The sequence below is a fragment of the Acanthochromis polyacanthus genome, chromosome 9 (genome assembly GCF_021347895.1).
Source record: "Acanthochromis polyacanthus isolate Apoly-LR-REF ecotype Palm Island chromosome 9, KAUST_Apoly_ChrSc, whole genome shotgun sequence".
NCBI classification, from domain to species: domain Eukaryota; kingdom Metazoa; phylum Chordata; class Actinopteri; family Pomacentridae; genus Acanthochromis; species Acanthochromis polyacanthus.
In genome coordinates, this window is record NC_067121.1 from 4,724,638 (window position 1) to 4,739,725 (window position 15,088).

The 15,088-nt window shown below is 40.6% G+C and overlaps 1 protein-coding gene across 1 annotated transcript; it reads right to left on the bottom strand.

Annotated features, from left to right (window-relative positions):
- Window positions 1-536: 536 nt before the first annotated feature.
- On the bottom strand, window positions 537-14,733 carry cavin4a (caveolae associated protein 4a). Its single transcript, XM_051953217.1, has 2 exons — window positions 14,098-14,733; window positions 537-3,026 (listed from the first exon to the last, which is right to left on the bottom strand). Exons 1-2 carry the CDS (start codon window positions 14,503-14,505, stop codon window positions 2,469-2,471), a joined length of 966 nt encoding a protein of 321 aa, XP_051809177.1. The 5' UTR covers window positions 14,506-14,733; the 3' UTR covers window positions 537-2,468.
- Between the last annotated feature and the right edge of the window lie 355 nt (window positions 14,734-15,088).

Here is a 15,088-nt window from a genome sequence, read left to right on the forward strand (position 1 = left end):
TAAATTATTAGTGTTATTATTATTATTATTATTATTATTATCATTATCTCAAGTAAACAATAAAAATGAGTTTTCTGAAAACGGAGTTACCTGTTTTTGCAAATGAACTCTTCATATGTATCTTTTTAAAAATCACAAACTTGTTTGTCAGAAAACACCAAACATATTATTCTCCATCACTGCTAGTGATTATCACCCCATTGAAGGTTGCTTGATGCTCAGAAATGTCAAACTAATCATTTATCTTACAACAGCCTCACATCTCTAAACTTTTAAGTCTTCTAACTCTACTGACGGAGCTCCTGAACCCACAAAAGTTCAAAATCCCCTCAAACTAAAGTCCTTCCTATCTTCTAGCCTTACAAACGTTATAATTACATGATTTTTCTGACTCTTTACTCGCTTCCTGATGTGTCCCTGTTGTGTTGATTGCAGACCGGTTGTCTGATTGTGAATGTTGTCGTCTCAGTGAGGCGACCTGATTAGATGAAGATCGAATAATAATGATAATTAAGGAAAGCAGCAGTGACTTTTTCCACAGTTTACAGAGGTTTCACTTTATTTATCAAAAACAGAAAGTGAGTACAGGCACAAAACAACAACATCAGCTGATTTTCAACTTGATGCAACAGGGAGACACTGTTGTAAAAATGGCAACAAAACAAGCTGTACTCAAAAATGAATGCAAATCCTATCACCTACTTCACTAAATCCACTCAACAGCAGCAGTACAGGGACATAAATACATATATGAGTAAGAAATAAAACAGAGGTTAAAGATATACAGGTTGTTTGTTTTCAGAATAAGACGCTGTACTCGTGTATAATGGCAGCTCTGTGAAAGCGAAGCGCCTACATCTGATGACTGAAGTGCCAAAAACTTTACGTCCTGTGATCCTGACGAAGGCGGTAACCTCAGTAATCGCTTCAGGAGGATAAACTTCAAAAGACACTATAAATATCAAGCAGCCAAAACTAAAACATTCACCCACCTGAACGCAGCAAAATGTCAGAGCTCAAATCCATCACATTCAGACCAGTAATGACAGTCTGACTAATTTCTAGTTAGAAGAGGCTGCATTAGACTAAAGTTCATGCAAAGGCTTTACTAGTTCTACCTCAAAGTACTGTTAAACTTAAAGCTGCACTAGGCAAAGAGTTTGTTTACAAGTTGTTCACTAATAAACTATGAAGAAGACGTACAGCAAACAAAAAAATTGACAATCTTGAAGAGAAAAAGTAAGAGAAGACTTAATCAGAAAAAATGTCATACACTTTGTATAATTAACACCATTCTTAATACTTAGTGCTACAGCATCCATTTCTTTGCAGACTGCACAATTTTATGCATCCTAAACTTTAACTCATTTTGTCTTCTTGTTTGTTCATTTCATCTTTTGTCATCTTGCAGCTGTACTATTTTCCTGCAATGGATTCTAAATGTCTCAGTTATACTTCCTTTTCAGTTACTCTTTCGTTCCGTTATGGGAAATGGTGTTCTGCAGGGGTCTGTGGTCGGTCCATTTTCTTTTAGACTTAATGTAAACACACCATTCTTTCCAGTCGGTGTACATTTCTTTGCAGATGATTCAATTTTATATCTTCAGCTTTGACTTGTGTTTAGTCCCCATCTGAAGGTTTCTTTTCTTGATCAGAGATTTTCACAGATTTTGAACTGTAGAATTTAAAAAAAAAATCTTGCTATTGACATCCATTTTATCTAATGCGGCACCTCAATCTGCTTTATGGAAACACAGCTATGAAGAGTTGGACCAACTAGCATGTTTTACCAGTTTATGTTGTGCAGCAGTTATATGGTTACTTGGGTTAAACCTCTTGGCCTGATGCAGCTTTAATGTCTACCTAAACGCTCACTGATGTCGCTCTCTAGCACCATAAGTTTCCTCTTTAACTCCAACTATTCTGTGTTCAGAATCCAGTCTGACTCAGTGTTAGTTTCTTTTCTTCTCAGAGACCAGCTGAGGCCAACTTCACCTTCCCAGTTTTGGCAGTTTTGTCAGTATGTACAATATTATATGTGAAAATTAACACATAGACGTCAACATTCATCTTCCTTCTCAAAGTTCTGTCAAACACCCGCCATCTTCCTTCTCCCTGCAGCCATCCTGTACAAATAATAAATAATCTGCACTTTGAGCCTGGTTATGAATCGCAACGCAAACTCTTTACCATCTGGACTCATAATTTAGTCAAACACAACTTCAGGGAGCTTTGACTTGAAATCCTAAACCTGAATTTATCTCAGTGCATCAAGTTACTTAAATGACAACAGACGACTCTTGATGACCTGAATTAGTAGATTTTATAAATATCACTTCATGTTCTGATGATTTTTCTCCCACTTTGATACATTCAAACAAACAAACTGTCCATTGCACACCTCTTTTACTCCTGGTTGAGTTTTCTCCTCTTCACGTCCAATCGTGGCTCATCTGTTACCTCTGATCTTACTCTGCTATCCGGGTAGCGCCGGCCTCCTCCACCGGCCCCTCCCTCTTGGTTTCCATGGCGACCTCAGTGTAGGCCACGCCCCCCGCTGACTCCTCATCCTTGGTCTCGGCCTCGGCGCCCTCCTGGCCCTCAGCGACGGCCCTCTCCTTCTTCAGCTTGATGCGGAAGGCCTCTTTGCTTGGAGCTTTCTTGGCGATGTTCTCCTTGAGCCGTTCACCGGACTGCTTCAGCCGCTCGCCGGCCTGATGCATCTTCTCCCGGCGCTCGGGCGGCATCACCTTCTCGCCCAGGTTGTGGAACTTGGTGCCGAGGTTGTCTTTGGTTTTGCTCATGTTCTCCTTGGAGAAAGCGGCCTTCAGGGTCTCCGTGCTCTTCACCATGGACTTCTTGATGCGGGCGGCTCGTGAGGAGTCGGCCTCCTCCACGCTCAGGTACTCCTCATCGGATGAGAGGTCAGCCGGGATGTCGTAGGAGTCGGGTTCGATCTCCACCCCCTCCAGACCGACTCCTTTAGGGGACTTGGTGACAGCCACTGATGGGATTTCCGTCTCCCCCTACAGAGATAGAAGATATTCATTATCTACATGAGGGAAGTTGAAGAGGTTCCAACATAAAGGTACACATTTAAACATTTCTTTTAAATGATTTGATCTGATGTTTGAAATTTAGACCACAGAAACTCTTCATGGTCTCTTGGATAGTAACAGTTCATATAGATGTGGATCAATTAGAAAACTTTTAGTCCAGCTTAAGATACTTTTCTACAATTTATTATTTCATTTCTGTAATTTCATTCATCAGACGCTTTTATCCAGAGCGATGTACGTCTGAGGGTCGATACAACACAAGCAAGGATCTAGTCAGAAAAAACAACCTGGATAAGAGCCACACAACAAGTTTAAGTGTGTCTCTTAAAGGTACTGAAAGTGTGGCTGATTTGTCTGACCGATTACTTTCATGGTAGTTTGAACAAACTGAACTTTCTCTTCTTCCAAACAAACAACTGGAAATAAATTACATGCAAACAGAGATGGGTAATGTGAGAGTATGTTTGTCAATACGTTGTATTTCAACATATTGCTCCCTTTAGATTCTCTGTTTGGGGTTGTTGTTGCTGTTGGACTTTTAAGTTAAAGTCAAAAAGCGTCTTTATTTGTTGGATTTGCAATAACTGCTTGTGTTTGTTGCCTTGTTGAATCTTTTCTTTCTTCAGTGTCTCCCTATTCAAAGCTACCTTTGCTTCCATTTACCATTTAGAGAGCTGCAACATGTAAACCCCTTATAGTAATAAACTTTATTCTTTAATTACATCCATAAAACCTGCACAAATCGATTTTGGCCTCTTGGCGGCAGCTTAAAGTTGTAAATACAGAACTGGAAATTGCTTTGGAAAACCTATTAAGCCCGTGGTACGGCTTCTGTAAGCGCGAGTCAGCAAAGGTCTACAAGACGTATATTTATTATTTCCCCAAGTCCATGAGCCTCTGACAGCAGATCACATGTAGAATATGTAGATGACGATCTACTGCTCATGTATGGAGTCTTCATTAAGGACTAGGACAACTTCATATCTACTGTGTTCACAACTGTCCACGTGTGCATTATTAAAATCAAGGCTTTAGCAAGAGTTCAGTTGCTTATTTCGACATCCAACAGTTACAGATCCAAGTAAAAGCTGAAGCCCAGTTTTCAATCTCTTTAAGCTTCTTCTGGTCTCTACCACCTCCTAATGTACATTCACAATCACAGTTTTCAATATAAATCTAAAACTTTCAATTAGTACAACTATGGATATTTGATCCATTGGTCAATTTGGTGTCTTAAACTGACATTTATTTGACCACAGATGTAGCTCTGTTATGTGTTTTTTGAAAACCTTTTGACAAACCCAGTGAACTCAAACACATGTTGCTTATCAGACAGTCTTGGAGATGTTAGAATGTGTATTATTTTTTCTCTTTTCATGCAGTTACACCAGCAGTTTCACTCTGATAAATCTCTGCGCTAACTGAAACTCATCCGAGACCTGTTTCTGTCCTGGATGCAAATATAGGAAACTGCTCCATCTTAACATGCATTAAGAATCTCGTCCAAATTGTTCTTCTAAATCCTGCTGAGTGTTTAGTCTTAACTCAGATCCATCTGAAAATTTTTGATTGTAAAACGTCTGGTTTAAAGTTTTCCTTTCTACTGTTTCGCTGAACAGAAATCCTCGTCAGGATCTTCACTGTTCAGTTCAGTTCATTTATTTAGAACATGTAATTAATAACATTCAATGAATGATTCACAAAACCAACATATATAGTCCATCATGCTTCTCATATAAGGAGACTGAGAGGAAAACAATAGCTTCAACATGTTTGAAAGGGAGTGGGAAGAAGTTAAAACTTATTTAATCCCACCCACTGGACTCACACACATGAAACTGATCCGTCTCCTCTATCCATTCTGGATAAAAGACTGAGCAGCCTGTTGAGATGATAGAAAACATGATATTCCTCTGAGATTCTCCGTCTGACTCTGCAAGCACCGACATCGTCATGAGATCCAGTTTTTCTATTTTTACTCATGAGCAGTAACTGAATCTGATTGGACAGGAAGCTGCTGGCAGAACAACACCTGGAACTGGAGACCTGCAGTAATAAAAAACGCCGCCTGGTTCCAGACTGTCGATAAAGCAGCTTCTGGTATTTATAATTTCCAAAGAATCAATCCGACTGCATGACTGCGGTCAAGTGCACGTTATCACCACTATATTCATCCGTGCACACTGGTGACTCATAAACTCGTGGGTTTTAACAGATGCTGTACTTTCAGGATGTACTGGGACTGTGGATTGTTGGGTTGGCAGGGAGTTGCTGCACCAAGTGAGGAACTTCAGGTATAACCAGATGTTGTCTCAGGAAAGTGGAGCATGACTTGGAGAATCGGACTGAGTGTTGTAGTGGACCATCATGGTGAAGGAGGAGCTGGATGGCAAAACTTCACCAGCTGACCAACGCTCCAACCTTCATGTTCTGGATATTGTTTGAAAGAATGAAAGCCATGAAATTCAGTTTTCTTTGTAGCCTTTTTTCTCCATTTCCTCAGCCTTAGAGATAGAGTGAGGAACTCATACATTGGATGAATCGATGTCTCTCCTTGTCGAACAGACCTAGCTGACATGATTCAAGATCTGACTACAACGCCTCCTGATCGCCTTCTTTTGGAGGTTTTCCAGGCACATCCAACCTGGAGGAGACCCTGGGGTAGAACAAGGACTAACTGGAGGGATTCCACAGCTTATCTGACCTTTTGAGATCCCCCAAGAGGAACTGGAAAATGTTGCTACAAAGTGGAGCATCTAGAAAGACATGATTAGCCTGCTGCGATCACAACCCAATCCTGGATCAGCCAAAGAAAATGGACAGAAACCAACAGGGAGCTTGGTCCTTTGCCCAAAGTAAAAGTGAGCCCCAATAATGGAAAATACACCAGGTTAAACTAGGCCTGGGTGATAAAATAACACCAATTACTACCAACAAAAGACACTTAATCAACAGAAATAAGAAAGTAGTTCGATGGGTTCTCCTAAATGCTTTAGAGACATTTAGGAAGGCACATAATGGAAAGACAAAGTTCAGTTGTATGAACGAACAAAACCTCTGTGGACCATAAACAAATAATCATATCCCTTAAAAAATGGAGCCCTTTTGTTCTTCTCTGCTCTGTGGCTTCCATGGAAGGTCTCCTGAGATGCAATAGTTGATGACATGCTGGGAGTTTCCATCAACTTGATTTTCTTCAGGAGCCACTGGTTGCCCTCATGAGATGGGCTTCAGATGGGCTCTATAGATTCCCCCAACACCTCCTTCAAGACCTGAATTACGGGGATTTACCCTGATCGCCCTCATTGCACCTTCAGGTTTCACTTGTTGTCCTTTGTTTGTCTTTTGTTCTTGAGTTAAAAGTAAAATCATTACCTGTGTACCTTCATAGATAAAGGTTCAGCTCAATTTAAAGATTTATTCCACTGGTCTTTAATAAAAACAGTTATTTAAAATAATCAAAAACTACAATTTTATCTTGATGTATTTGGAGGGTTAGGGTTGTCAGATCCCCTTTATTAAACCAGAACTATCCTTCAAGGACACAAAAGTAAACTAAACATACTTTATTAAGAGCACTTTAGTTAACTTCTAACCCTAGTAAATGTTGGCGTTTTCCTGTCAAAGTTAAAAGTAATCTCATAAAAGCTGTTTCTAATTCTAGGATACTCTGGGAGGTCAAATGCTCAGTGGAACCTGGAGACAAAGTCAACCAATGAATTTGTGATTTTGGCATCTAATAAAACTTGCTGCAACATCTAATGATCATTTTAAGCATTTTACTGATTAATAAACCTTTAAAGTTCGTTAGTTTAACATGACAGTTTAAATTATATTTGAAAGGATTTAGAGAAAATAGTGCTTACATGATTATGGGATGTTTAAACACTGAAATCAGGAAAATACCATGACAATTATCCTGGTTTTCATGTTTGCTACAAATTTTCCACGTTTCCTGAATTAAAAGATAAAACATCAAACCATGATTTCATAATTTAAAGGAAGCGGGCCTGTCATACGTTGGGGGAATATGAGGAAACTCCTGGCAGGCTGCTCCACCTGCGGCGCCCTACAGGTGACTTTGGATGTGAAAAACAATTAATCCTAATTAAGCTGCAGCCACCTGTGACGAAGGAGCTCATTAATCAGGGAGGAGTCGTCAGAGTGTGTCCAGACGCTGCGAATGACACAATAATTATACAGCAGCAGTGAATGTGGGTCAGAGTGTGTATTAATAACCTCACCAGGCCACCGGAGACGATGTTAACACATCGACACACTAACCACAGAATCAGGAAAAACCTCGTTACGCAGCATCTCAACCTTTCTGCTGTGTGATCATAGAAATGTTACTGAAGCAGGCCAACTAGGCTAAAGACCAGGGGCCGCAGACAGAAACAACTTTAAAACATCTACAACAACTACAAACAGATGCAAAACCAACCCAGAGACAAAAAAGACATGAAAAATAACTTGATAATGACTAAATAAAGATGCCAAACCAAACAAACGAGACAATAATGGTCACAAAGAGACATTTAAATATGCAAAACGAACCCAGAGTGAAAAAATCGACTAAAAAAAGGCAGAAAACTACTTCAAAAACACACAAGATTACTCAATATTAAGCAAAACCATCACAAAGAGCTACAAATCAATTCAAAATGATGTCAGAGCTGCAGACAAAACAACTACAAAGACACAAAGTGACCAAAACAAAGGCAGAAAATATGAACAAAAACAAGTTCAGAATGACTATTAGCTTATATCACCAATAGAGACACAACTACAAAGACACACAAACCAAAACCAAGGAAAAGGTCCTATAATGACCAGACAAAACATGTTTGGGCACAAACTCCTGGAAAACAATCACAAAGCAACAGAAAACGTGAACAAAGACATGAAATATCACTTTACAAGGGCAAACAGAAGCAACACTACTACAGAAAAAGAGACACAAAACAATCAAAATAGACACAAATCTTCCACTTCCTGACATATGTGCAATACCTCTGCACAAAAGAACTACGACACAAAATGACCACAAACATGCAAAAACATCACAGAGACAGAAAATGTGAACAAAGACATTAAGAGTGACCACAAAACAATGACATGCCGCCATAAAGAGAGTAAAAACAACAGTGAAGAGACACAAAATCATCATAAAAAGATCATGAAAAGATATAACATGGTTCAAAAAGGAAAAATGTGTTCAGAATGACTGTAAACAGACATAAACCCACCCCAAAGGAACAAAAAAAACAACACAAAAATCTGCTAATTAATCAAACAAGCCACAAAAAATACAACTAAATTATTTGAAATAACCACAAAGACTCAAAACATGAAAAAAGACAAACAAAACAACTTTGAAACAGATGCTAAACCATAACAAAGAAACACAAAACAACGTATTTACTGTTATTTGATCTGACTTATGAGTAACTGATGTAAATAAATGATAGAACTCAACCCTTCCTTACAGTTAACATCAGAAGAACCCTGCAGTGACGTTCATCAGACGTTCTGAGCAGATCAGCTCTTGGAGAACGTTCAGGAAGCTGTTTTGTTGTGTTTTTATGTTGTCTCCTCACAGCTGAAATATCACAAACTAGAAACCATCAGCGGCTCTAAATGACACATCGTCCTCTGATGTCCGGCAGCCCCGAGTGTGAACCGGCAGACATTTATCTTTTTCTTATTACTGCCACCGTCCGGCCGCCATCATTCAGCCGGTGGGAACAACAAACGTCTCTAACAAAGCGTCTGATGCTTCCTGTTGAATGAAGCTCTATATTAGGAGATGAGCGGAGGCCTCAGAATAACTGACAGCACATCAGTCATGAAACCCAACACTGTCTCTGCAGACCAGGTGAAGCACATGGTTAGCTTAGCTTAGCTTAGCTGTGATGCAAATATTCAGCGTCAGGCTCAGAGGTTGAAGCACCTTGAAAATAGATCAAACATCTGCAGGAACTGCTGGTTAAAGGTCTGATAGTATTTATGGAAAGCATTTATTCTGACTGGCTGGCAGGTGTCAAAATCACACTGAATATAGTTTCATGTTGATTTACTGACTATTTGCCCTGATCAACTGCACTTTTACTGCAATAAATCAGTAGTATTTCCTACGTTCAGGACCTTTACTAACTAGTAATAGCTATTTTCTAGGTCTGTAAATCTCCAGGCCGACTGTTCCATCTGTTCTCAATGACATCTGGTGGTACTTTAATGAGAAAAAAACTTTGATTCAACACACTTCAAGTATTGTAGATCAACTGTAGTACCTGGATATACCACCAGGTGGAGCCTCTTCCTGTTTAATGCTGTAGAGACCAGAGAAGGCGTCACTCAGAGCATTGTGGGAGTTTAGCTAGCAGTGGGCATCATGACGAAGACTTCTGTGAGGTTTAATGACCTCTGACCAGAGCTAATATGTTTAAGATAAACTGGAATTGACCAGAACAGCTTAGCAGGGTTTCACATCGGAGAAATTTAACTTGTTTTGGTTTGTGATGATAAACACTGACAAGCAGAACATTCTCAAAGAAAGATTAAAGATTTATTGTAGTGTTGCAAGTCAAATAATGGATGAGCGTTTCAAATCAAAGGAAGTATAGTAAGTAGTGGAACAGGAAAGTGTAAATTATGTGCCTGAAACTGTGCAAGATTACATCATACGTAATGTAAACAACTTTGAATATGTCAAGGATAATAATCCTATTTAAAAAGCCTCAGTGTCACTGAGGTTCTCTAACCTTTTTGAGCAACACACCTCCACGCCTCCACACCAGAATAGTGAGTTAAAAACTGTTCAGGAAGAACTTGAGGAACATGACCAAGAGCCTTAGGTGTGGATGAGGTGTCCCAAGTCCCCAGATCAATTGATCAGGTTGGGATCCGAACATCCTGTGTATTTTTACACCAGAACATCTAGAGAATGTTCAGATCCCAACCTGATCAGTCATCTACAGGAATCATCTGCTGGACTAAACTTGATTTCCCACCAGAATAATGGTTTAAAAAGTGCTCAGGAACAACTTGAGGAAGACAGACAAAAGCCTCAGGTGTTGACGAGGCCTCCAAACTCCACAGATCTCAATCTGATCAGTTCATCAGTTCATCAGATTGTGATCCAGACAGATCTACAGGATGTTCGGATTCCAGGCTGATTCAGGCTGACAGCAGTTTATGTTTCGTCCTGATGGCAGCAAACAGAACGCTGAGATCCCAGAATAAACCTCCCTGTCACGGATCCACAGCAGCTGTCGGCCGCACATCGAGCTCCGGTTACTATTCTGAAGTCCCGACGTTATTCTGATACAGAGCTAAAGTCCATCAGTCAGGAGAGCATCCGTCTTTACCTTTGACACAGCTTGATCTTTAAAACAGGCTGCATTTTAGCAAATTCACAGGAAGAAGTGGATTAAATAGACAAGATGATGAGAGTAGAAAACAAAAAAAAAAACTAAAACTGGAAGCAGAGAAGCAACATAACCTGAACTTTGCAAAAACCATCCAACTAAAAATAGCAAAAAAAACTGTTAACTTGCGAAATTTGACCTTAAAAAATACAGTCAGTAAACCCAAATAAAGATTTAATTTCCAAAAAACAAATGATATAAAACATTTCAGCCAGTTGAGTTATTATTGAAGTAATTTCAATTTTAAAGTAAAAACTACTATATGAGGCTGTTTTGAAATGAAGTATTATGTCCAGACAGAGGCTGAAATTCAGAATAATTCAATTTATTTCACAACATATGTCATCTCTAAGTGTTTAGCATACTAAGGTACAGACCTGAGGAACTACAGAGAACAGAAAACCCAACAATCCAAAGACATCTTTGGAGTCCCTATGAGCGATGGTGGGAAGGAATGAAAAAAAATGCATATAAGGATATATAGGGAGGGGACAACAAAACCTCTGACAGAACCAGGCTCAGGGAAGGCGGCCATCTTTCTCGACAGGTTGGATGAAATAACTGCCTCTTAATTCTGAATATTTTAAAACAAAGACTTTGATGTAAGACATGAATTCTTACGCTGCTTCGTCAATATTTTGGTCTTTATTTTCAGCAGCAGACAAAGTTTAGCCTAAGATTAGGATTGTCTAGGATTTACCCTCTAACTCTACATTTACCCTCTGATGCTACATTTACCCTCTAACTCTACATTTACCCTCTGATGCTACATTTACCCTCTAATACTGCATTTACCCTCTAACTCTACATTTACCCTCTGATGCTACATTTACCCTCTAATTCCACATTTACCCTCTGATATTACATTTACCCTCTAACTCTACATTTACCCTCTGATGCTACATTTACCCTCTAATACTACATTTACCCTCTAACTCTACATTTACCCTCTGATGCTACATTTACCCTCTAATACTACATTTACCCTCTAACTCTACATTTACCCTCTGATGCTACATTTACCCTCTAATTCCACATTCACCCTCTGATATTACATTTACCCTGTAACTCTAAATTCACCCTCTAACGCTACATTTACCCTCTAATACTGCATTTACCCTCTAACTCTACATTTACCCTCTGATGCTACATTTACCCTCTAATACTACATTTACCCTCTAACTCTACATTTACCCTCTAACTCTACATTCACCCTCTAACTCTACATTTACCCTCTAATACTACATTTACCCTCTAACTCTACATTCACCCTCTAATGCTACATTTACCCTCTAATTCTACGTTTACCCTCTAACACTACATTTACCCTCTAATACTACATTTACCCTCTAATACTACATTTACCCTCTAATACTACTTCTATCCTCTAATTCTACGTTTCAGACAGCGTTCTACTGGAACTTTACAACAAGGTTCGTGAAAAATAGTGTTGGATTGGGACTTTGATTAAATAATTTGGATCGGGGCAAAATTAACCCAACTTGATGGGAACACTCCAAGAGTACAGCTAGATTTAGATTTGTAAAAATGGTGACTGAGCATTGCAAGGCCCAATCCACCCCAAAGGTCCTTTGACTTTGGAAATATACCCCAGTGTTGGACTTTTTAACTTCCCAAGAACTTGAGACCTTGGTTCCTGCTTTGGAGCCTTTTTTTTAACATTAAAGAAGGCCCAATACTGATCAGACAGATGTGGTGTTCATGGAAATATCAACCAAACAATGAAATCAGAAAAACACACTTTCATTTTACCAGCAACCAACAAACCAGATACAGGGATTAAAGCTAGATTTCAACACAGGACTTTCATTTTTAGGTAGAAGTTCTCACGTCTGACCCCAGTCTGCTGTCTGAGTGTTTCTGATTGAGATTCAGACTTTGACATCACTCTCCTCTCGTCTGACCAAAGCCGAACCCTCAATGCCTGCGGCGATGAACAGAACGTCTTTGATCACCGCTAAAAACCCTTGTGTTTGGAGAAACGTCTTTTTCTGTCTGTCGTCTGACCAGCTGCTTCCCTCAGCTCTCCAATTTAACACCATTATAAAGACTGTCCATCTCCCCGACAACCTCCGACTCCTCAATCAGCACAAGAGCCTCAAAGTGCTCTCAGTCCTGAAGAACATATCGTACGTAGTTCTGCTTTATTCACGACTCGATGAGAATATTCATGCGTGGTTTCTAAGAATCACTTAAATGGCTCCAAATTAAAGAGTTCAGTGGAGTGTTTCAGATCACCAATAAAAGTCTGAGGCGAATGTTTTCCTGCCGACCCGATTAAGGTCGTCCAGGCTTCAGAGTGAAGTGTGCCCTCGCCACATAACGAGGATCCTTTCCTGTAAATTGCCGGTATTGCAGAGTCGAGGGCTCTTGAGAGTTTCAACTTAATCCGCCCTTCATTTCCTCACATCGCTGCTTGCTCTCTCGCCGCCGCTTAATGAAGCCAGAGTTCATTTCTGGCGGCTCTGCAAAGTTTGCTGTCCTTAATTCCTGATAGTTAATTTAATTATACTCCGGCTCCTCGTAAACAGAAGCCTGGATCTGCTCAATCTCCTACTTCTGTTGACTAAATTCATATCTTTATCAAAGTTTTTAGGGTGTTTCCTTTTGCTGAAGGTCACAAAACCCAATTTTCTCAATCACCTCCATTAATAGGAAGCATAAAGACGCATTTTCTCAGGAGATTTCTGAGTTTTTCTTCTTACTTTTGGGTTGAATTAGATCCGGCTCAGTAAATACACTTTTACTATACATTTAAAACATTTCTCCAAAGCTTTGTCTGCTTGCAGCTCTGTTGTCACACAATTCAAGATGTAAATTTATCCAGCAAATCACAAGCAACAATCAGTTTTCTGTAGTTTTGCTGCTTCAGATTAGCAGCCCCCACATTCGTCTTGTCAACATCCACACTGGAAATAATCGTATTAATCAATTACATATTTCTTGGTAAATGACAGACTGTCGTGCAAGCATACAGTTGATTAAAGTCAAAGTTTTTCCCTGTATTTTTTCAGAAACTGTTGCTGAATTTGACTTCTGTTGGTTTTATTTGTCCAAAAGTCTCCTTGAAGGATCATCAAGATGTAAAGAAAAGTCTTAAAACCATAAAACTTTTGATGTGATGAATGACATGAGTCACTAATTATCATTTAAATACTTCCATCCATTCTTTATACACCACTTTATCCTCACTAGGGTCATGGGGGGTGCTGGAGTCTATCCCAGCTGACTCTGGTGAAGGCAGGGGACACCCTGGACAGGTCACCAGTCTGTCACAGGGCTACATATACAGACACACAATCACACTCACATTCACACCTACGGACAATTTAGAGTAACCAATTAACCTCAGCATGTTTTTGGACTGTGGGAGGAAGCCGGAGTACCCGGAGAAAACCCACGCATGCACAGGGAGAACATGTAAACTCCATGCAGGCCCAGGGCAGGATTTGAACCGGGGATCTTCTTGCTGCAAGGCGAAAGTGCTAACCACTACTGCACTGTGCAGCCCCCATTTAAATACTTTCACTGATGATGATATCGATTATTTACTGTGATTCATGCTGACATTCTGCTTCTCTTCTTACCTGGTAGATGACAACTCTGAACTTGTTTCTGGTGAGCAGCTCATCTTGAGTCGTTTCCACCTTCTTCACCCGAACGTTCTGCTTCTCGACACGCGTCCGGACCTCCTTGACGTTGGCGCTGACCTTGCGGGTCTTCTGCAGGAGCTTCTCCACGGTGCCGCTGGTGTCGGTGTGGTCTTTGGCCAGCTTCAGGACGTCGCCCTGGATGCTCTTGATGTTGTTCTCCAGGTCCAGCTGACGCTCCTCCATGCGCTGCTGGCAGGACTGGACGTTGTCGATGATGCCGGCCACTCGCTCCAGCAGCGACAGGATGGTCAGGGCGCTGATGGGGTTCCCGGCCTCGTCCTCCACCCCGATGATCTCCAGCTTCTCCTGGACGCCCGCCGTGCGATACTTGTGCTGATCCATTTCAATGTTTTGATGCTTCTTTTCTTAAATTTGCAGATTTGTGGTTTAGTTTCGGGGTGGGGGTGACCAGCAGGGAGACCAGAGAGAGGCGACACCCAACCGCTGTGACCCAAACTCAGGTCTGGGGACAGGAGAGAGTGGAAACTCCACCTACCCCTTTTAAAAAAGACTCCAGGGTCCAAAGAGAACCTGAATTGGGCGCTTATTGGGACGTGGGCCAGGCGATAAACTCAGAGGGGAGCGGCACTGCTCTCACAAAACCCCCCGCAGCTAAAAATAAAAACTCTGTAAGGCGACACTCTGACATTTTGGGAAGATGCAAAGAAGAGGATGATGGAAATCCCCATCCAAGTCCTGTTCTGCTTTGTTACACTCATGCTCTCTGACTCGTAATTTTCCGTTATTCGTACGTTTGTCCAGGCTAGCAGCTGTGAAACGTGTATGTCAGCAACCGCCCTGCAGCTCTGCAGCGACAGATGCAGAGAAACCACAGTTGTCTGGTGTGATTACACAGCGACGGGATGTTTGAGGGGATTAAACGCTGCAGCTTTGCCCTTTTTACTTTCCCCCGGGTAGCAGAGTC

Excerpts from the sequence above, each read along its gene's own strand:
- cavin4a (XM_051953217.1), bottom strand. The coding sequence starts at position 14,505 with ATGGATCAGCACAAGTATCGCACGGCGGGCGTCCAGGAGAAGCTGGAG. Across the intron at positions 3,027-14,097 it reads TCAGAGTTGTCATCTACCAG|GGGGAGACGGAAATCCCATC; the intron begins GTAAGAAGAGAA and ends CTATCTCTGTAG.